General features: G+C 57.6%; 1 protein-coding gene across 9 annotated transcripts in view; it reads right to left on the bottom strand.

The window, feature by feature from the left end:
• Positions 1 to 21,221, bottom strand: part of TEX264 (testis expressed 264) — a 30,261-nt gene extending 9,040 nt beyond the window's left edge. Inside the window, exons 1-5 of one of the 9 annotated variants that reach the window (XM_027522494.1) lie at positions 21,137 to 21,221; positions 20,075 to 20,148; positions 17,841 to 17,999; positions 17,438 to 17,729; positions 7,629 to 7,850 (exon numbers count right to left, since the gene is read on the bottom strand). In XM_027522494.1, the coding sequence (XP_027378295.1) occupies positions 7,629 to 7,850; positions 17,438 to 17,695 (480 nt within the window). In that variant the 5' untranslated portion in view covers positions 17,696 to 17,729; positions 17,841 to 17,999; positions 20,075 to 20,148; positions 21,137 to 21,221. Of the gene's footprint in view, positions 1 to 7,628; positions 7,851 to 17,437; positions 17,730 to 17,840; positions 18,000 to 20,074; positions 20,149 to 20,363; positions 20,724 to 20,747 lie in introns of those variants that run through there. The other 8 variants (XM_027522499.1, XM_027522497.1, XM_027522500.1 and 5 more) reach the window with 8 other exon arrangements.

Raw genomic sequence — 21,221 nt, 5'->3', positions numbered from 1 at the left:
ACAATTGTGTGTCTGGAAAACTGAAGAAGAATCAATGGAGAAACTACCACAAACATTAAGCTCACAATATTAACAAAAGCACAACCCGTTTGTCTTTGCACTCGTCAGCTAGTTAAAAGATAAAACAGAAGCAAGAGATGAAGACCCTCTTGGGGTCAGGTCTCACCAAGGGCTGAAAGGCCCGCCCTGCCCCCAATGGCAGGGGAAGGCAGAGGAGCCAGGCCTGGACGGGGCAGGAGTCTGGGGAAGACTGCAGACAGGGGAAGGTGTGAGGGAGTGCGGGGCGCTGTGCCTGGCACCCCAGCCTGCTGTGCCTGCTACCGCCACTGCCTGAAAACTTTTCATTTTCACCTCAGAACCGGCAGCTTGCCATGCAATTTACACCTCTGCTCATATCCCTACACACCCAAGCCCTGGCTTCCTGGGCAGCCCAGAAGGGGGACCTCAGCAGCAGTGGAGACTAGGGTGGCTGGGGTATGGAGAAGCTGAGGAGGGTGGTTCCCTCTAGGCAGGGACAGGGGCACAGGCCCTTACGCACCTAATACCTGGGTCAATTGGGAAGGCCCTGACCCACAGCCATGCCCAGCCTTTCCCCAGGGTCCACATGGCCAATACTCAATCCCAGCTCGGCCCTGCTCTGGCCTTCTGGGCCCTTGTGCAGCAGGAGCAGATGGCTGAGGAGTTGTGGGGGTGAGGACCCCCAAGGGCAGCTTGCGGGTTCAGACCCGGGATCCTACCACTCTCCTTTCCAATCTGGAAGGGGAGCCACAGCCTCCTGGATGACACTGCTGCCGTGGCAGGCTCCACAGCCCACCCCGCTCCGAGATCCTGCCGCTGTCTGCAGCATCTGTGCAGTCAAGGACCTTGAGCCCCGTTCGGCTTATGAGCCAATGAAAATGTTGCTGATTGATTATCCACCAGCGGGAAGGCTGCTTGGTGCAGATGGAGCCATGAAGTCAGGCACCTGGGAGCCAAGAGCAATCAGCAAGTGCCAGAGGGAAGGACAGGTGGGCCACTGGGGACAGAGAAGCGGGGGAGAGGAAGAATCAGGGGAGGAGGAGAAGGCCCTGAATTTCTCATCTCCTCTCAGGGAAGACCCTCTTTCTGGAGCCTGAGGTTTCCTGTCTCCATATTCAGACAGGCAGTTTCTCCTGGTCTGAGGGCTCCACTAAAAGGCAGAGCTGTTCTGCTGTGGAGGGACCTCCCTCCTTGGAATCTCTCCTCCTTCCTTGTTCCTGGAATCCCAAGTTCTGTGGAGAAGAGTAGAAGAATTCTTCCCTGGGAAAAGCCCATCTGCCTGGGGAAGACTGCTCTCCTGGGACTGCTGACGGCGCAAGCCCACAGCACCATCCAGATAAGCCTCAGCCCCCAGGGTCCTGCAGGGCTGCCAAGCTACCATATCCGAGCTGGTATTTCGAGAGCGGTGGCTCCCACGCCCGCCCCAGCAAAGGCTGGCTTTTGCTTTCATTCCTGGGGTAGGGCAGTGGGGAGGGGTGAAGCCAGAGATGCTGAGGAGCAGGTTCCAGGGCCTGGGCAGAGGGGAGAGCCTCAGCCTCCTGTGTGGGCTTCCCTACCTCTCAGCATCCAGGGACGACAGGGAAGCCAAGCCCCCGTGTGTGTGTGGGGGTGGGGGTGGAGGTCTCCTCCTGGCTCCGGGGAACCTGGGAATGGAGTCACTGCTGCTCTCTGCTGAACTGCTGGTACTGAGAGTCTGACTGCAGCCTCTGACTCTGCCTCTCCTCCCAGTGCTCAAGTCCTGTTGCAAAGCCAGCCCGGAAGCTGTCACTCATCTGCTCACATACCATCCGTGGCTCCCTAAACCCTGCAGGACCCAGCCTCATCTCTTGGGCCCAAATTCTTGCTCCTCCCCTGCACCCCGGCCACGGCGGATACACAAGCCATGCCGCATCACTGCCTCTGCCTGATCTGCCTTCCTACCTAGAGAACGCTACCCATCCTTCAAAGCTCAGCCCAAATTCCACCCTCTACCCCCAAAGGTTGCTTTGCCTTTCCCAGTGAACCCACCTCTCCTGTCCCCACCCCGTGCCCCCGAGGCACGGCTAAGCCTTGTGGCTGGGAGAGCTGGTGGAAGGCGAGTGTCCTGGAGGCTTACCCTTCAGCCCCTGTCCTGGCGGTACTGAGCTGGGGCAGGCCAATGAGCAGATGGCAGCAGCATGGGGGCGAGCTGGCCCTGGAGCCCCAGGGAGGGAGCCTGGGAACGGAGACGCCGCCACCTCACTGAGGGTGAGGACGTGGCCCCAAGAGGCACGGCAGCAGCTGCTTCCTGTGCCAGAACAGCTGCCAAGGTCTCCCTTAACGAGTCCCTGCTGGGCAAATGGGCAGCCGGGCTCTTCCCGCCCCTGCTTCTGGCTCCCCCCGCCCCTGCTTCTGGCTCCCCCAGCAGGCTCCTAAATTGACAGCCTCAGCGCCTTACTCTGCCCACCAGGGCTGGAGACAGAGGGCTGAGTGGGTGTGAGGCCACCAGGCTGCTATCCCAGGCCCACTCTGGGGACCACTCCCAGCACAACCCAAGTTTGTGACCACTCCTCAGCCTCTGGGGCCCAGCCCCAATCATGGACAGGGCAGAGTGACAGAAGACATGCAGCCATCAGCGATCCTCTGTCCGGGGGAGACTCGGCCACTGCTTCAGCCCCGACCTTGAGTACCCTTCACTCCCCTGTCCTCAGTGTCCTCACTGGTAAAACAATGGGGACGCCGGCTTTGACTAGGATCCTGCGCCTGCTTCCCAGCTGCTTCCTCCAGGGCCCGAACAACGCCGCAAAGAAGAGGGCTCAGTGAATAACTGGAGTAAGTGACTGAGCCGAAATACCAGGAGGGCTTTTCCTACTGAAAATAAGGCTTGGAAACCCTCCCACAGTAGCTCAGCAAAGGTGATGGGCAGGGAAAGAGAGGACCCTAAATGCCATATCCTACGGGGGCTTCCTCACCTGGATTCCCGCCGCCAGGAGCACCCTGCACCCTACTGGCATTCTGGCCTCAGCGGGGTCTCAAACCGCCCCCATCATTGACTCCCTCAAAGTCACCTGGACAGGTCGAGGGAGAACAAACACAGGCGATCTGGAGCCACTGGACGGGACCAAGACTCTGACCATGGTGCTGGGAGCTGCCTCTCTGCCCACAGCCCTACAGGCTGACCACCTCCGCAGGCACCCCACGGAGGCCCCCACTTCTCAGTTTTCAGCTGGCCATCCCTGGGCACTGGCAGCCTCTCACCCACCACCTGGAGTTCAAGCACAGCCCTTGCGGGGAGATCGCCACCTTGACCCTCCCCTGGGCTTCCTCCAGGTCCAGCTTCAGGCTCCCCCACAAAGTCCTCTTCTGGGAACCCTTCTGGCCCCAACCTGCACAAAGGATGAGCCCGGGCGCCTCCTCGCTCCACTCACACAGCAACTGCAGCAGTGTCCTCAGGACCTAGGACGGGCGTGTGGTCGACGGGGACGGAGGAGGCAGCTGCCCAATGATGCAGACGGAGGTTTTCAAACCAGGCAAGTCTCAGACATCCTCCTCCAAACAAAAGCTCAGGAGGTCACCTGATGTGTCAAACCCAGAGGCAGAGCTACCCCGGCTGAAGCAGGTAAAGATCTGAGCGCGGCCCCTACACCTGGCTGCCAGCCGTGGGGGCACCAGAGCACAGAACCGAGGCTCCTGACCCCAGAATGGTTTGAGAACTGAGGTCTGGGGTCCCTGCTCACAGCTGTCCCTGGCAGGATAACCCCGTCAACCCAGCTATCCCAGGACTCTACCACCAAGCTTCCCCCACTGGGGGAACTATCCTGCTCTGCCTGTCACCCTTCTCCAATTTGATGCAGAAAGAGCCACTACCTGACCTCCAGGGCCTGCCTGCATTTCCCAGCCAAGCAGCCTCCACACAGACAATGCTCTGTCTCCCTAAATTCAAGAGATGTCCAGACTTCAAAAGGACCCTCTCTTGAAAACTCGGGGAAAGCAGAGACCTGGGGAAGGGGGTTTGTGGAAAAGATCATACATCCTGTTGGAAGGAAGTCAGGCACAGGGGGCTTTGCTGGCCAGTTTAACATTCCCAGTGATCTCCTCGCCAGCCACAGAAAGATAGGAGCCAAGTCTCAGTGACCTCACACACCATCCCACACAGGGACCCTGGGCCTCCAGCTCTGCTCTGGTCTATTTCGCGTGCCCCAAGCATTCCCTGGACGCTCGTTAAGACTGGTCCCACCTGGAGGTGAATTTTGAGACCTTTGTCTGCTGCTCTGGGCTGACATCCAGGGACCACCTCTTCTGTAGCCTTAGAATTTCAAGGGAGCTCAGTCCCCTCCTTCAGCTGACCGAGAACGCCCCTCCTGGCCTCAGGGCAGGGTCTCCTCCTGCCCTGGAGGCTTACTAATTCTCTGGACTGCAGAGGAGTGGCCTGACAGAGCTGAGGCATCTTCCACCAAGGGACCCCTCACACACGTGCTGTTCCAGAGTGCCTGGCCTGGGGCCCCAGTGGTTCCCATGGAGGAAGGCAGAGTCTAGCCCCTACAGCTTGCCAAGCTGGGAAAGCCTGGCCAGAGAGCCAGGGGCTTCCCCATAGACCACAGGGCTGGGATCCAGCCGTCCTTCCAGAACCCCTCCAGAGGCCTGACTAGTGCTTCTCTCTGAGTTCCTCACAGAGACCCCCAGGACCTTGCTGTTCCAGTGGACCAATCCTGTCCCCAGCTCAGAAACATCTCCTGCCACCAGGACAGCAGCTGCTCTCCAGGCCCCATCTGAGGCTCTGAGATTGCACACCTTCCACCCTCACCCCAGCCTCTGGGGAAGCAGGTGAGCTTGCCTCCTCTGGCTACTGCTTCCCTCACCCCGCCCCCCGCCCCCGAAATAGAAAGCCGACCGGCTGCTGTCACTGTGATTGAAGCAACTCCGCAGCAGACCCAGCCTCCTCCAGAGAGAAGCCAGCCAGGTGGGGAGAGAAGACATGTGCACATGTATGTAATGTGTATACACGCGCACGCACGCGCACGCACACACACAGGTAAAGGCAGCCAGCTGTCAGGGTTGGGAGAGTGGGAAGAGCCCAGAGTCTTTTCAGCATCCTCTCTTCTCTGGTCCCTGGGGGTCAGGGGGATGAGGAGAGCTGTGAGAGTGAGCCTTACATTCTCTGCAGTCACCCAGGCCAAGAGTCACAGGGCCAACCCCTGGCCACTGCAGGCGGAGACCAACCAAGAGAACCTGCCCCTTCCTCGTCTTTCACCTGGCTTTGTTGCCCAGGATGAAAGATCAGGCTGAACACGGGGGCAGAGGTGACCCCACCCCCAGAAACCAGCAGAGCAGCTGGGCCGTGCCTCCGCTGTGGGCAGCCCGGCGTCTCTCTCTCCCCCAGCTGGTGGCCCAGCCCACACAGCACGCCTCACAGACATCCCTGAAAAGCCCCTTGCACTGCCCGGCACCTGTGGCTTCCACATCCCGGGCAGGAGAGGGGATGGTACACCCCCTGCTGCCGCCCTAGTCCCAGGAAAATTGAGCCGGGAGCACAGCTGACAGGCTCCCAGGGAGGTGGTGGTAGGGAGGAAGGGCTTTCATCAAAGAGGTGACGTCAGAACCAGGCAACTTGTGAAGCTGTCAGGGGCCGGGAAATGTGGACAAAGGTGCCTAAAAATAAACCCCCGAAGCCAAGAAAAGGCTTTGGTGGCTGAGTGGCTCACCACCACACCACATGCCACACGTCCTGTTCTGAGGTCTGGAACCCAGAAAGTCTCTTCCCAGGGGTGCTCCCCCAGACTGGCCCTTGAATCTGAGGACGACGCAGACAGCACCGGAGACACCACACACCAGCCCCTCCTGGGGACCAACGCTGAGTAGGCCTCGGGCACTGATGCCTGCCTTTCTGCCCTCACCACCCGCCAGCCCCCCCAGGCCCCCTCACCCTGCCCTGGGCCTCCAGCCCACCCCCAGCCCCTGCGCCCTTCTGGCTGGCACCCTCCAGCACACCAAGGCGACCCTCCTCTGTCCTCCCCACGCCCCTTCCCCGCCACAGCGGCCCTCCTGCTTCTCCTCCCCCCCTGCCCCGCCCACCACGGCCACAACTGGCGATCCCGGGGCCCCACCTTTCGTTCCAGCCCTGACACAGACCCTCACACCCCCTTCACCAGGACGTGTCTGAGCCCCCCTCCCCGCCCACCGTCCATCGCCAAGGCCCTGTGTCATTTCCCAAGGTGCTTTGGAGAACAACAAGCCACCAGGTTCTCTCCAAACCGCCAGGGTCACATTCCTGTCAACTCTGTCCTCCTGTTCCCCGACCCCGGCCATGCTGGCCTTGCCCCCTGCACACCCTCTGCTGCCACGGCCGTCCTCCGGGGCAATGCTGTCAATAGGCGCATGTTGCCAAACATATCCACCCTCTGTTCCCAACCCTCTGTGAACCCCAGACTCCACACATCAGGGCAGACCCACACCCCGGCTGGGATGTCCCCCAGGCAGACCCCCCGACAGAGCCCACAGAGCTGGTTGCCCCTCACCTCCTCCCTCCGCCTCTCTTACGTCAGCGGAGAGCACCCTACTCGCTCACCCACCCACCCTGGCCAGAGGGGACTGTGGCGTGACTCTCCCACTCCTCCTCCCTCCAATCCAACCCACCCACAAAGTCAACAGTTCTACTTCCAAAAACAGACTGCACATCTCCACCCTTGTCTGCATCTCCGCAGCCACTGCCCCAGCCCAAGCTGCCACCATGCACGGCAGGACTCGTAAGAGCTTCTAAGCACCTCCGCCCGGCCCCCATGAGCCACAACCTGGGACCCGGATGAACGCTGTACAGACTTCCCACCGTCTTTAGAGCAAACCCATGTTCTTCATCCTTGCTCTGCTGAGAACATTCTTACCACCCCTTCAAGGGCTCTTCTAGGATTTTTCCCTGAGACGTTACGTTACCTCCTCCGAGAGGCCATCCCTGACCACTGTTCACTTGGTCTCCTCCCTTTTCTCATCCTCCTCCTTCCTAGTACACACCCCACTTTTGTCTGACGTTATCACCCATCTCCACCGCCTCACTGTGAACACCTATTTCACACACCAGGATCTCACACCACGTCCAGCATAGCACCTGGCATAGACATTCAACAAATACAAGGCGAACAGATGAAAAAGCCATCACTTCCAAGCCCAAATCGGGGTCATTTCCCTAGCACCCAAGTTTCCAAATGTTTTAGAGAAGGAGGAGGAATTTACAGAAGGGAAAGTCTGTCTCGGGGCCTTGGTCTGCGAGCCTCCAGCAGGATGGGGCAGGGTGGGCCTGGAGTGGGAGCTGAACACTAAGGATGTCTCTGGTCCAAGTCAGAGCTTAAAGGACAAGGCTGGATTTCTGAACAAATTCCCCATGCTCCTGGGAGATGCTTGGGGCCCACAAGGTCTTGGGTGTGTAGAAGAAATGTCGGTAGCCTCTGCCCGTCTTCCTAGCTCCACAGGCACCTGCTCCGTGAGGTGCCACCCTCCCCAAACCACCTTTCCCCTCAGGCGAGGCAGGCCTCCCAGCTCCCACTCAAAGGACTGGCTGTCCCCTCACACACACACACACACACACACACACACACACCAGACTTGTGTCTCACCTTGACACACACACACACACACACACACACACCAGACTTGTGTCTCACCTTGATGTAGGCATCCAGGGCAGGATGGACCCGGTGGGGAACCAGCCAGATGGACAGGGGGGTGGTGTAGGGGAAGGTGGCCGTCACCACATGGCTGGGCGCCGGGAAGGAGAACACCTTGAAGCCAAATTTCTGATAGAGTCGGATGAGCTCAGGGGAGGGTGACTCCTCACCTTCACTCAGAATGCTGCCCACTGCACAGCGGCACTTTTCAGGGGGCACCTGGGGAGGCAGAGCAGGGGTGTCAGGGCTGGCGAAGGAAGGAGGCCCACAAGCCTCTTGCATCCTGGCTTCTGGGCCAGCTGGGGCATGGGGGAGCTACCAGCTCCAACAAGCCACACAGCCCAGACCCCACAATGGAGCTGACAGTTTTCCTGCTGAAACCCAGGCCTGTGGCATCCTGTCTCATCCATCCTCCACTGCCCAGGGCAGGCCCCTGCTGGCTGCAAAGAAGCCACAGGAGCGCTGGTCAGGAAGCAGAGTGAGATCCTCGGCCCTAGGGTCTCAGGCAGGGCTGGCCCCCATCACCAGGGCCTCCGTACCTCTGCTCCAACCCACGCCCCTTCCTAAACCCTGCCCCACTTCCCAAGCCCCTTCTTGGCTGAGAATGCTGGTTCCCTCCAAGCCTCTCTGGGCCCCTAGTACCTATACCTCACTGCGCTCTGCTCCCCTCCCTCCCCTGGCTCCCACAAACTGCAGCCAGATAAGGGCTCCCAGGCTCTGAGACCTCCTAGGGTTGACTCCAGGCCTGCAAAACCCAGCACTTGCTTTTCCTCCTGGCATCAAGGGGCCCCGGTGTGTCTCACCTCCTGCCTCCTGAATCTACACCAGCCCCCAGACCTGGGGCTCTCTGTCCCGGGTTTCCCTTGATCAGAAGGCCCTCCTCGGGGCCCACTAACCCCTCCGTTTAAACTCCTTCTACCTGCACGTTCACTCTCCTCAGCCTGCCATCCCAGTACCGTGGAGTCATGTTTGCCTGTCTCTGCCCGCTGATGGCCCTTTCCAGGCCCGGTCAACAGTCCCCTAAGGGACCCTCAGCCCTGCCCCACCTTTCTGTTCTGGCCAAATCAGCCCTGACCCTGGAGTGTCACTTTGGCTGAAGTGGACACTGAATCCCACCTCTGCATAGTCCCTGGGGGTCACCCCAACTCTCTGCAGCTTGGTTCCCTTAAATCCTATGTCATTAGGCATAGCTCAGGGCTTCGGGGGCAGGCAATATGGGGCAGTGGTCAGGACCACAGCTTCTGGAGAGAGGGAGGCCCACGTGTGAATCTCGAGTCCTGTGTTCTGGATGAGTCCCTTGGTTTCCTGAAGCCCACTGCCTAGATAACAACTTACAGAACTGCATTAAATGAGACACTTCCCAGGAGGCCTTAGCATGGTCTGGCACTTGTCATGGTCCACATGACAAGTGCTCCCTGCTTGTCAGTTATAGTAGCTATGACACAGGCCAAACAAGAGGTAACCACTGGCCTAGAATGCCCATTTACCCAAACCTCTGAACGTGTAGCTCCTCCTCGCCCATCCTTCAGGCCCAAACACCCTCTTGGACAGCCTTACCAGGGTGGCTCGACGGCAGCCCCGTGCTGTAAGCTGCTGCCTGCCTCAAGTCAACCTTGCATCACTTCTCTCAACCCAACGCGTCTGCCACCGTCTCCAGAGCTGAGACTGCTGCAATACCACCTCTTGTCTCTAGATGGTGCAACTGCTCCATTCACACCCAAGACTTGAGGATGGCTAGAATGCCAGGCGGCTCCAGAGGGCAGGTCTCAGACAGACCAAAGGACTGTGCCTGCGCCGAAGCCCATCTTCATGTTCCTAACCTAGTGACCTATGCCTTACAAAAGAAACATCTACCACAGGCTAAACAGAGAAATGGATGGAAAGCCAACTGACAGTCCCCTCTCCAGCCCCTGGCCTACCTGGGTTTGGGCCCCACGGTCTTGATCACCTCAGTGGCTCCAGCTCCAATCCTCCTCAGCCCCCCAAAGGCACCAGGACACTGTGATCATCCTGCTTAGCACCTCTCAATGGATCCTCCCAATTCACCTCTATCTAAGATGAAACTCCTGAGGCCCACATGCAAGGCTGTCTCAGAGCAGTCCACACTCAGTGTGTTGTGTACACACTGCCCGGCTCTGTCCATACACTCACCGAGCACTCCTTCTCTGCATCCCTAGCCCTGAGTAGGGGCCGAAACCCAGGTGGGCAGGCGCCCACTAAGCATCTGAGTGGCAGAGGGAGAGACAAATCCAGGCTCTGGCCAGCCAGCCTTGCCAGCCTCCTCTCCCACCACACCCCCACACATGCCCACATGGAACTATTTGCAGCTCGCCAAACATGCCACATCCTCCCATGCTTCCTCCCTTTGCGTAGGCTACTTCCTCTGCCTGGAATGTCCTCCTAACCCTATTTCTGAGTCCCTTCTGCCTGGGAAACTCCCCCATCCTTCAAGATTCAGCTCAACCCTCCTCTGAAAGCTTCTGCTGCTCCCCGCTGGGCATTCCCTCCTCTCTGACCCCCAAATGTCGACTGCAGGGAACAGGTCTCATGCTGCCTGTAATCGGTGGCCTCTCCCTCTCCCCACCACTCCAGACCTCCAGGCAGAAGGAAAGTTCTTCAGCGACAGTACAGGTATGCCTACATGCACACACATGCACATATGGGCTCTGCATCATGAGCAAACCTCTGCTCCCTCCACTTTGATAAAGGAGGAACTCTTGTCATCGGGGAGGGAGGCAGCCAGTAAGGAGACAGAGCTCCTGAAATCCTGGGCACAAGTGCTCCTTTCCTGCCTAGGGACCTTTTCAATTCTATGTGAGAAAACTTCCTGCCCCTCCCCTGTCCGAGGGGCTAAGGGGCAGCCTAGGAAGTTACCCAGCACGCCCACCACCTGCTGAGCAGCCCCATACCAAGAGGAGTTGGGAGCCAGCCGAACCAGGCACCAGCAAGGAAGAGACAGGACAGGTCCTAAGACCAGCTGGGCAGTGGCAAGATTGGTCTCAGAGCAGGGGAAGGCTTTCCTGGGCTCCCAGGACAGCCCAGGCCTTCCCTCAGGGGAATGGCTCACTGAGGTTGTCAAAGGCCCAAAGAGGAGGAGTGTCCTGATGGCTGGAAATCCCACCCACCGTGGTTCAATGCAGTATCCTTATTGGGACTGACCTTCGGAGGGCAGCCTGGGCCTTCTCCCTTTCCTCCCCGTATGGATCATTTGGGTAGCTAAGCTCAGAACAAGAGCTGGTGCTCAGAACTAGCACCAGCAAGGAACCATACCAGGGAGACAGGGTGGCGGCCAGACCCACCACCAGCTTGGCTAAGTGAGGGGCCCATCCAGAATCTGCCCTCAGAGCACAAGTGCTAGGAAAGAGATCCCAGAGTACCTCCTTCAGGTTGTGAGGCCTCCTGAGCCCTAGCCCGGTGAGAAAAGGGCTTGGAGCCTACAGCTTTCGAGTACAATCTGACCCCACTGCCCCTTCTGGAAAGGCCTTGCAGTACCCTGCTGTGTGATATCAGTGAAGAGATAGTCCCTGCCTGGCCAGGACCTCAGTGAATCTGGAAAGTGGACAAGATCAATAAATTTCAGGATCCAGGGAGGAAAAATGGTTTCAGCTAGCCCAGACCAAACCCAGCCCTCAGGATCAATAGGAACGGCCCGCCTGAGGTCTCTAGCCTGCATAAGCTGACTGGGACAGCCGCACTGTCCACCAGGCCCAGGCCCAGGCCCAGAAGGCTTCCTAAACTCCTTCCTGGCCAGCCCACCCAGCCCAGAGCTGCCAGGGAATGGGAGCAGTGGGGCAAGGCCCTTCACTTGCACGGGTGCCCCCTGTAGAAGAGATCAGCCACCCCTGTCCATTACTAGAGGGTGAATGGTAGGTTCGTACTCTCCTGGGCGTTGCAGGTCAACACGACAAGCCCCCAGATCCAACCTCCCTGAGAAGCTCAGGCCCAAAGGCACGGTGGAACTGGCACTAAGCAGGAAATGGGTGACACAGACAACCGGGTCAGAGCACAGGACCCACACTTCAGGCTTGAGGGGAGGGAAGTCAGCAGGATGCCACCATTCAGAGGGGGGGTCCAGGGGCTGCTGGGAGCTCCCACCTAGAAGTCTTTCAGGGCCTTTCTATTTTCACCCCCAAGCATAATCCTAAGGATGTCAGCTGGCATCTGACAAGGTGCTCACCATTGGCCTCAGTTGCTGCCTTCTAGGCATCAGCTCATTATATCCCTGAGACCCAGGGAGTAAAGCTGTTCGGCAAAGGGCACCCAGCAAGGCAATGTTGGCATCAGGGTTCAAACCCAGGCAGACTGACTCCAGGCCCATGCCACATACAATCCACAGCCACTGGGGAGCCCAAGAAATAGGCCTTACCGAGGAATGGCCTGGGGTTTCCCAAGTGGCGATAGGGGTAAAGAATCTGCCTGCCTCTACAGGAGATGGAAGAGATGCGGGTTCAATCCCTGGTCGGGAAGATACCCTGGAGTAGGAAATGGTACCTCACTCCATTATTCTTGCCTGGAAAATCCCATGGACAGAGGAGTCTGGTGGGCTACAGTCCACGGGGTCACAAAGAGACGACTCAATGACTGAGCACAGGGCGGAATGGCCTGCATAATGGTTTCTCCCCACATTGCACCTTCTCACATGGCCCAGGACATCTGCAGAAGGCCAGGCCACAGGCAAGCAGAGTACCTAAAAGCATCAAGTCTTCATGGCATAAGGCCCTCAGAAGTGCATAAGTGGGTGGGTGGGTGGGTGTGTATGTGCATGTGCCAAGATTCTAAGCCCCTAATAGGAGCTGGGTATTTGGCCTTATCTAGTCCCCCCCGAAGAAAGCTAAAATTCTGAAGCAGAGAAAGACCATGGGACTTGCTCAGGCACAGGCTGGTAAGCAATGGAGCCTTGATTCCAACCCCGAAGGATAAGTCCAAAGCCCTTTCCTCCACTCCTCGCCCCTTCTCCTTCCCAAGGCCAGCTCTGTTGGGCAGTGAGTCTCGCCTTTCTACAGCTGCCTACAGTTAACCTGCCGTGAGCAAAGACCTGCACTATCGCCACAGGATAGCTGGGTGACGATGGTCTGGGCCTTCAGGAAGCGCCAGCTCAGTCCACATCCCCCTTGCCTGTCCTGAGGGTGCAGTCCTGGGAAATCCTCCTCCCTCACCCTGCCCTTCTCAGGCTCCACGTGGCCTCAGTGCCTTCAGGGAGAGAGGGGCCCCCATCCCCATACACACCGAAGAGAAAATACAGCACAGGCCAACGCCAGAAAACTCTTACTCAGCCCCTGAAGATTTGGTGACCCCCGGGCCGACTCTCAAAGAGACTAGAGGGAGAAAGAAACTTCAGTGTGGTCCGGCTTGCTAAAGGGGCCTCCCCAGTGGCTCATCCATAACGAAACTGCCTGCCAACACAAGAGATGCAGGTTCAATCCCTGCGTTGGGAAGATCCCCTGGAGAAGGAAATGGCAACCCGTTCCAGTATTCTTGCCTGGGAAATCCCATGGACAGAGGAGCCTAGTGGGATACGGTCCATGGCCTCACAGAGTCGGACACAACTGAGTGACTAAACAACAACAAGTTCACTAAAGGTAGAGCCCAAGCGCCACCAGTCCCCTCCCACACCCCCTCCATGCCTGGAGCAAGCACCCCCTCCTAGGCCTTGATCAGGTAAGCTGAACAGGCTGCCACACCCCACTTGCCTCAGCCAAGCTCCCCACAAGGGTGGGCAGGCAGGTTACTTAAGCCCCAAATAGCAGCAGAGACGGCAGCAGCAGAGGGTGGGGCAGGAGGAAGGGCCAGGCTGTCAGACGGGACAGGCCCACAGGCACTGTGACAGCAGCCCGACCACTAGGGCCTGGTTACAGGTCAGAACTGGTCAGGATCAAACGAGGTGTGCAGGGTCCTCTCCAGCGCCTTGCCAACAACCAAGGCTCCCAGGGGGACCAGGCCTAGAAGGGGAGGCGAAAGTCACCGTCCAAGTAGGAGAGAGACAGCAAGACAGAACTGTGCGTGTGCGGGCGCACGCGCGCACCACCAAGGCCCTCAGGGATGGAAAACAGAATGATTCCTCTGGCACCGCAAGAATCATTAACCCAGATCTATAGGCTCCTCCCATATAGAACTCCAAGATATAAGGCTGGCCAGCTAACATCCACACATAGACATGTCTCTCCAGGATACACACTCTCAAGCAGCATCTCACATGAAAGGGTCCACAGCAGTGCCACAGTCTTGCCTTGTTGGTGCCCTTTCCTGTGTTACTTCCTGCGCCCTGAGCCAGACCAGGGGAGCCTCGCCAGGCCTTTCTGAGGAACCAATCTCCCTCTGTCCAGCTGAGACTTGGAAGGGGCGTGGCTGGGAGCTGTCAGTCCACACCTCATGCGGGTAGCCACCCCTCACCTGGTCACTCACTGCCCCACTCACAGAGCCTGAAATAGCCTCACTCCCTCCCACACTCAGAGAAGCCAGGTTCTGGCTCCTGTTGTGTTGTGTTGTGCTGGGCTGTGCTGGGGAGGGCAGAGTGGGGATGGGACACTCCAGAGCTCAGCCACATCCTGTCCCTTCCTCCTGTGAATCACAGCACGCAGGGCCCCACGCTGGACACTACTGTGCTGGGGGAGGCAGCCAGGGAGCAGAAAGCTTCGCTTCTCGGCCTTCCCCAGGACTGGAAGAGGCCTGTCCTTCAGGCTTCCCTGACACCCCTCACATCCATGGAGAGGGCCTGAGGGCTGCATCCCTTGGTCCCCACTGTGCACCAGTGCCCAAGACAGAGTGGCACAGACCAGATGCTCAAATATTTGTTAAATGCAAATAAAAACACATAAGTAAACTTGGTGAGAGAGTACTGCAGCATTTGCTAACTGACCATTAGTCTCCTCCCCTATGGTACCAGCAGTATGGACCAGGAGGCCTCAGTTCCCATGGACCAATCAGTCTGCGGTAGCCATGAGAACATGAGTCCTGGGGGTCCAGGGTCCCCTGAGCCTTCTAGGATCTCTGCCAGGCAGGTGAGCCATCCCAGGTGTCAGGATGTGACTCAGCTCTGAATGGGGACACAGGTTACTTCCCGAGTGACCCAGGACTGGGATAGACAGGATCAGAGGGGCAGCTCTATGTGTTCATTCTCTATGCCAACCCGATGGTCACAGCCAGGGCTAGGGCCTAGGCCTGGGTTATGAGTGCCCAGCCTAACAATTCTCATCACACCTAATCAGCATGAGTGTTTTTTCCACCCACTTTTTGTTGTTACAACTTCTGATCCTCAACCACAGCACCTCAAGGTGCTGTGCTGCGCTGTGCTTAGTCACCCAGTTGTGTCTGACTCTTCGATCCCAGGGACTATAGCCAGCCAGGCTCCTCTGTCCATGGAATTCTCCAGGCAAGAATACTGGAGTGGGTAGCCATGCCCTCCTCCAGGGGATCTTCCTAAACCAGGTATCAAACCCAGGTCTCCTGCATTGCGGGCAGATTCTTTACCAGCTGAGCTACTAGGGAATGCCTCACCTATGTCACTTGATTTAACCCTTGCCAGCTGACCTAAAAGCAGGTATTTTTAACATTACTCTGCAGATGAGGAAATGGAGGTTCAGACAGGTTATGTGGTATGCCCCAAATCACACAACAGGACAGTGGTGAGACAGAATCAGAACCCAGGACTGCTAACCTCAAGGCTGTGCTCTCAGGCCATGGGCCCTCAGACTGGTACCCAAGTCAGGATGTGCCTGGCTAAGCCTGGAAATCAAGACCCAGCCCAGAGAGTCTGTCACATCCCCAGGAGAGCTGTATGGTTGGCTTCCTGGAGGTGGCTGGGTTAGGAGGCCACGGGGAGGGCGTCCCATGCCAGGATTCTTCTACCTCACTCTTCCCTGAGCCAGCCTTTGGCAATGACTCAAAGGTACCACAGCCCTCTCCCATTCTGGAATTAACACCTCCAACCCAAGCGGTAACATACGGCTTCTGGAACAGGACATGCTGATGAGGAAAGAGACACTGCAAGGACCCTTGTCCCTCCTACTGAGCTCCTGCAGAGGGTTCCAACTGGGTCAGATGTGGGAGGAGGGGCAGGGGCCAGGGGAAGGTAGTGGAGAGACTTACACAGCAGAGCCCGGCAAGGGTGGGGGTCCGGCGTCTGGTCTAGGAGCTTCCCGCAGCCCAGAGCCGCTCCATCCCACTTGGGTCTCAGTGCCATCTCCCGGTCACGTGACCTCGAAACTTCCATGTCTACTCATCCCTCAACCAGGCCATGTCACCTCTCACCTGGACTCAGCCCAGTCTCAATGGCCCCCTGCCGCGTCTCCTCCCCTTGCCATGTACTCAGCTTCCTAAATCAGAGATGGCAAACTGTGCCTTACCTGTCCTCCCATCCCACTCTTCCTCCCACTGCCTGACCCAGCCAAGCCTTCTCCATCGCTCTCCACCCACCACGTGTTCACTTGCCGCACTTCTTCCATCATCCTACATCTGCAGGCCTGTGCTCTGCAGTTCCCTTAGCCAGAAGCCCCTTCCCAGTAAAGTAAAATTACCCTCATGGCAGACCTCCTCTCTGAGCCTCCATGGTAGACTTGAGGCAAATCCACAGCTCAAAGTTCCATGAACACTGATCACAGTGCAGTGTCTTGCTGGACATTTATGTTTATAGGGCTGACTTGCCAACCCCACAAAGTTTCCTGAGGGCAGGGCCAGGTCTGTTCATCTCCAGAGTGCAGGTGTCGAGCAGAACCTGGCACAGAGAGGGAGTCAGCATATCCCTGTTCCGACTGAGCACCCCAGTGAGGCCCGCTCAGCACGCAGGGTGGAGGCTACAGGCCTTGCCCACTTGAGCTCTCCAGGCAGGGAAACCAGAGCTGGGGGTTCCCAACACCTGGTTTGCCAAGACTCAGAGCTGCCAGCCCATGCAGCAGTGGGCAGCACCACCCCACAGCATGGCAGGAGGCCACATTGGTGAGCCCTGACTCACCACAGGCTGTAAGTACAGCCAGACACCCACAGGGTGCCCGTGATGCCAGGTTAGTCTCTGACCCCAGCATCCCGGACAGCTCACCACGCTCCAGTTGCCCCCAAGGCCCTCTCTGAACTAGGCAGCTTGACGTCCAAAGAAATACCTTGTCCCTGGGTGAGGGACCATCATAAAGACTATAAGATTTTATTTTCTTTCAAAAGAAGAGCTGAAAGAGGGAAGGCAAAAAAACAAGTGTGTGTGTGTATGTGTGTATGTGTGTTTTAGTCGCTCACTGTGTCCAACTCTTTGCTTTACCATGGCCTGTAGTCCACCAGGCTCTTCTATCCATGGAATTCTCCAGGCAAGAATACTGGAGTTGAGTAGCCATTTCCCTTCTCCAGGGGATTTTCCCAACCCAGGGATTGAACCCGGGTCTCCTGCATTGCAGGCAGATTCTTTACCTTCTGAGCCACCAGGAAAGACCCCAAAGAAACAAGATACAACTCCAAAGAGAGGGCAGAGTCTGAATGGCCTGGCTTTAGAATGCTGGCTTCAAATGGGAATGAAAGAAGGCCAGAAGAGGAAACAATAGAGCAAAGACCCGGCAGAGCCTAGGGATTCACAGTGGCACTCAGAAGTTAGGGAAGACAGGGAAATTAGACTTGGACAAGTAGAAAGCCAGTATATGGATGCGTGGAGCAGAAGTCCAGATTAAATCTGGAAGGAGCTTCAAGGTCAGAGAGGAGGTGGTCTGCATAGCCAGCTCAATGATTTCCCCACCTCTTCCTCAGAAACCAAAACACCCCTAGCCCAACAAGCCCTGCCCCACGTCTGTCCAGGGGGCAGAACCCCAGCCAGGGCACAGGAGGCTCCTTACCATATGGGGGTTGTCATAGTAGACGGCAATAGAGCGGAGTTTGGGGGACACACTGCAGCTCTCCGTGAAAAGCGGCCCAGTCTCACCGTAGGGCCCCACGTGGAACTTGTAGGCCACGGTGACGTTGCGGATGGGGGGTGAGCCAGCACTCACTGTCACCCCAGCCAGCAGCCCTGAGTACCCGGCAAAGGCCAGCAGCGTCAGCAGCAGCAGCAGAGTCAGGCCCCCAATCAGGCCCAGGAGGAGCAGGTCCGACATGGCTCTGTGCCCCCCACGCCACACCCCAAGGCAGCTGCAAAGGAGACAGAAAGGAGAGGAGGCTGGTAGCCTGCTCTGACCAATGTGCCCGCCTGCCCGCCAGCCAGCTGTGGCCCAACCTCAGCCCTGCCTTGGGTGCTCTGACCTGGGAGGGGGAGGAGCCGGAGGTGTTTACGCACACAGTGACCTAGAAGGGAGCTACAAAGGATGACTGAAGCCACAAGCCTCTTTATTTCTTCATCACAACTATGGAGGCTCTCCGAGCAACTCTGTCAGCTGGCAGTCGTGGTCACACCTGGGGAAGCTGAGTCACGGAGAGGCACAGGAGTGAGTCAGTGGAGGACATATGACTGGCCCATCAGGGGCGGCTGATTGTACTTCGGCCCTGATCAGCCACCCCTGATGGGCAGACGTCAGCCTGCCCGCCAGCCTTTTCCCCACACTGCCTCTTCCTTACAACTGAGACACACTGCCTGCCCAGCCTCCCCAAACCTTGTGAGCCACTGCCAGACGGAGGAGGGGCAAGCACAGGGCCCTCTTATTAAAAACAGGGAAACCATGAGGAATGAAACCTCAGGGGGAAAAAATGTGCCACAGGAAGGGGCTCACAGAGGAAAGTCTCTTTGACTAAACACATCTGGTCCAAGAAATACTGCTATGCAACAAGCGCATCCATCCAGAACCAAGGGAGAGGCCAGGTTCAAGGGGGCCTGAGCAGCCAGAGCAAAGTCCGGCACTACGATTCCTGAACTTGCTGAGCTCCCCAGGCTAACAAGCTCCATCCCACTTCTCCAGTCCACAGAGCAGCAAGGAAGAGGCAGAGGACAAAAGACTGCGAGAAGTGGAGACACAACAGGGAGTGGTGCATCCCATGGGAGAGGGGTGCTGGCCAGGCAGGAAGCCAAAGGTGGGGTCCAATGGCTGCTCCGCCCCTCCCCCTTCCTTCCCTTCTCCCCAGCATCTCTGGATGTCTGGAATTTCATTTTGGGGGTTCAGCTCTCCCCCACTGACCTCCTGTACTAGGGAGTTCACAGAGAAGCATCATGTAGGTTTGCTAGAGGGTGTCTTTTCCTTTCTGTGTATGTCATTTATCTGATGATTCTCCCTCTTCCTCACTGGACTTTCCCTGTTTCACCTATTTGCTATCTGCATGGTATAAGCAATAAAGATACTCATTTTAGGGGAGAAAAAAAAAAAAAGAGAGAGAAGATATCCAAGAGCAGGCTGAGGGACACAACCCATAGGCTGGCGTATGAGCCATTCCAGACAGACTGCCCAGGCCTCCATGCAACTTGGGGCCAGAAGACTAACTCTCTTAGAGGGCTTGACCTGCATCATCCAGGGTGGGGGCGGCGGGGGAGGCACACACCACAGAGACTATACGGTTCAGGAACAGAAAATCAACCCTGCAGCTCTATGCAGAACTTAGCTATATGGGATAATTTATTCCCTGTGGGTTCTGGGTCTCAAAACTTCTTTCAGAAGAACTGTCTTTGCAGTGAATGTGCACAGAGAATCTGTCTCACAGACACGGACAGTGAACCTCCAAACCCTTGGCATCGTGGCCTTGCGTTGTATCACGATGGTCTTTTCACCCACCCTTGCTCCTGCCCTACAGGCGCACCTTTGGATGCATTCTTTGTCTCCCTCAACCTGCCTTCAGTTAGTTTCACACCTGATTTCTTTGATGATGATAAGGCACGGTCTAAATATTGAAACACAGCTACTTCATTAATCCTCAGAACCAGATGGGTATGGATCAGAAAACAAGTGGTTAGAGATTAAGAGACTTGCCCAAGGTCACAAAGGTACTACACAGAACTGCCTGGACAAAATGCAGGCCATGAGAATCCAGGTAGTCTGATTCCCCTATTTCCACTTCTCTCCTCCCTGGGAACAGGACTTCCAGAAAAGCCCAAGAATTTAATCTACGTTGGACATCCCTGAATGTCCTGAATTGGACATCTCTGAATTGGAGAAGGAAATGGCAACCCACTCCAGTGTTCTTGCCTGGAGAAGAATCCCAGGGACGGGGGAGCCTGGTGGGCTGCCGTCTAAGGGGTCGCACAGAGTCAGATACGACTGAAGCGACTTAACAGCAGCAGCAGGACATCTCTGAACCCAAGGCTCTTAGCTGGAAGCTCTCAGCATCTAAGTCTCCCACTTGTCTTGGGAGTGATCAGCCCTCTGGCCCTAGCTCTTTGGGCTGCACACTTCCTGTCTCCTCAAAGGAGCTTAGTTTCTGGAACCCTTCTCTTCCTCTCACTTCCTAAACTGGTCAAAACAGGCGGGGAATGTACCTGGGGTCCCCGCTGAGCTCTGGGCAGCACGGGAAGGAGGCGGGGCAAGGGAAAGGTAAGAAGGGCTGGGGAAGCTCACCTCTAAAGCCAGGCTCACTTTAGCAACTCATGGCATCCAACGCGGGAGGGGCCAAAGCTCCAAGTGCTCCAGGGCTGAGGGCAGAAAGAAAATAACCACTAAGCCGGGAGCCCTGCCCTGACTGATCTCTTATCAGGGAACGCCCACAGGGGCCTCGACAAGAACTCTCCCCTCCACAAGAGGTGGTGTACCTCCACCACGCCCTCAGACCCCTTAGGGAAATCAGAAGCCAGATTCCGCCTGAAAAATGTCAGCTCTTCACTAGACTTCTGGGCATAAACCTCTGTACCTGGAGCGTCCTCTTCCTGAAGGGGTCCAGCCACCGCGCCTGGCCCTAAGCCAACCCCTGCCGCTGACCAGGCTGGGACCCCTCTCGGTATTCTCCTCGGGTCAGAGAGGCCCGAGCAGAGAATCAGGGAGGGCGGCCCCGCGCTGGCTTCCTGAGGCCGCTCACGTGCGCCGCGGCGGCTGGCCCGTCCTTAAAGGGCCAGCCACAGGCAAAACTTTTAGTGCCGAAGATTTAAGAATCAGAGGGGCCTGCGAGGGGAGGAGAGGCTGCCTCCACTCTGCAATCACGGCGTCCAGCCCCTGCTCACCCTCGCCTCGCCTATGTAACCAGCCCTTTCCTTTTCAGCCACGACCTCTAGGGGTCCCACGCACCTCTACAACTTACAAGGAAGTTAAAGTTTGCAGCCGCCGCTGTGTGGCGCGGCCTCAGAAGACAGGGGCGGAGTTTACGTGCGGTTCTGGTCCAGTTGTAGGACCTCGCCGCCCACCCCCACCCCTTCGCCCGCCCCGGAGTCCCTAGTTTCCGGGCGTGCCGTGCACCGGTGGCCGAGGCAGAGGGTGGCCCGAGATAGTAGAGTGGTCCAAGGTCGCGTTCGGGCCCTTGGATGCAGCCGGGACGAGCTGTGGGCGTGATGAGATGCAAAGAGCGGTTGGGCCGGGGTCACGGTGGGGACGCGGGTGGCCCTGAGGTCGCGCCCAGGCGCACGGAGGTTCCAGGCCTCTGGCGCGTGTAGAGCCGCCCCGGCGAGGACACCTCCCAGACCTGGCCCTCACCTCAGCGGCCACCAGCCGCCGACGCCAATCCGCGCACGCGGCTTGGTCTTGGAGCCTGCGCGCGCCCGCCGCGCACGCTCGCTCC

Source organism: Bos indicus x Bos taurus, chromosome 22 (genome assembly GCF_003369695.1).
Source record: "Bos indicus x Bos taurus breed Angus x Brahman F1 hybrid chromosome 22, Bos_hybrid_MaternalHap_v2.0, whole genome shotgun sequence".
NCBI lineage: Eukaryota > Metazoa > Chordata > Mammalia > Artiodactyla > Bovidae > Bos > Bos indicus x Bos taurus.
This window is presented reverse-complemented; position numbering and strand designations above follow the sequence as displayed.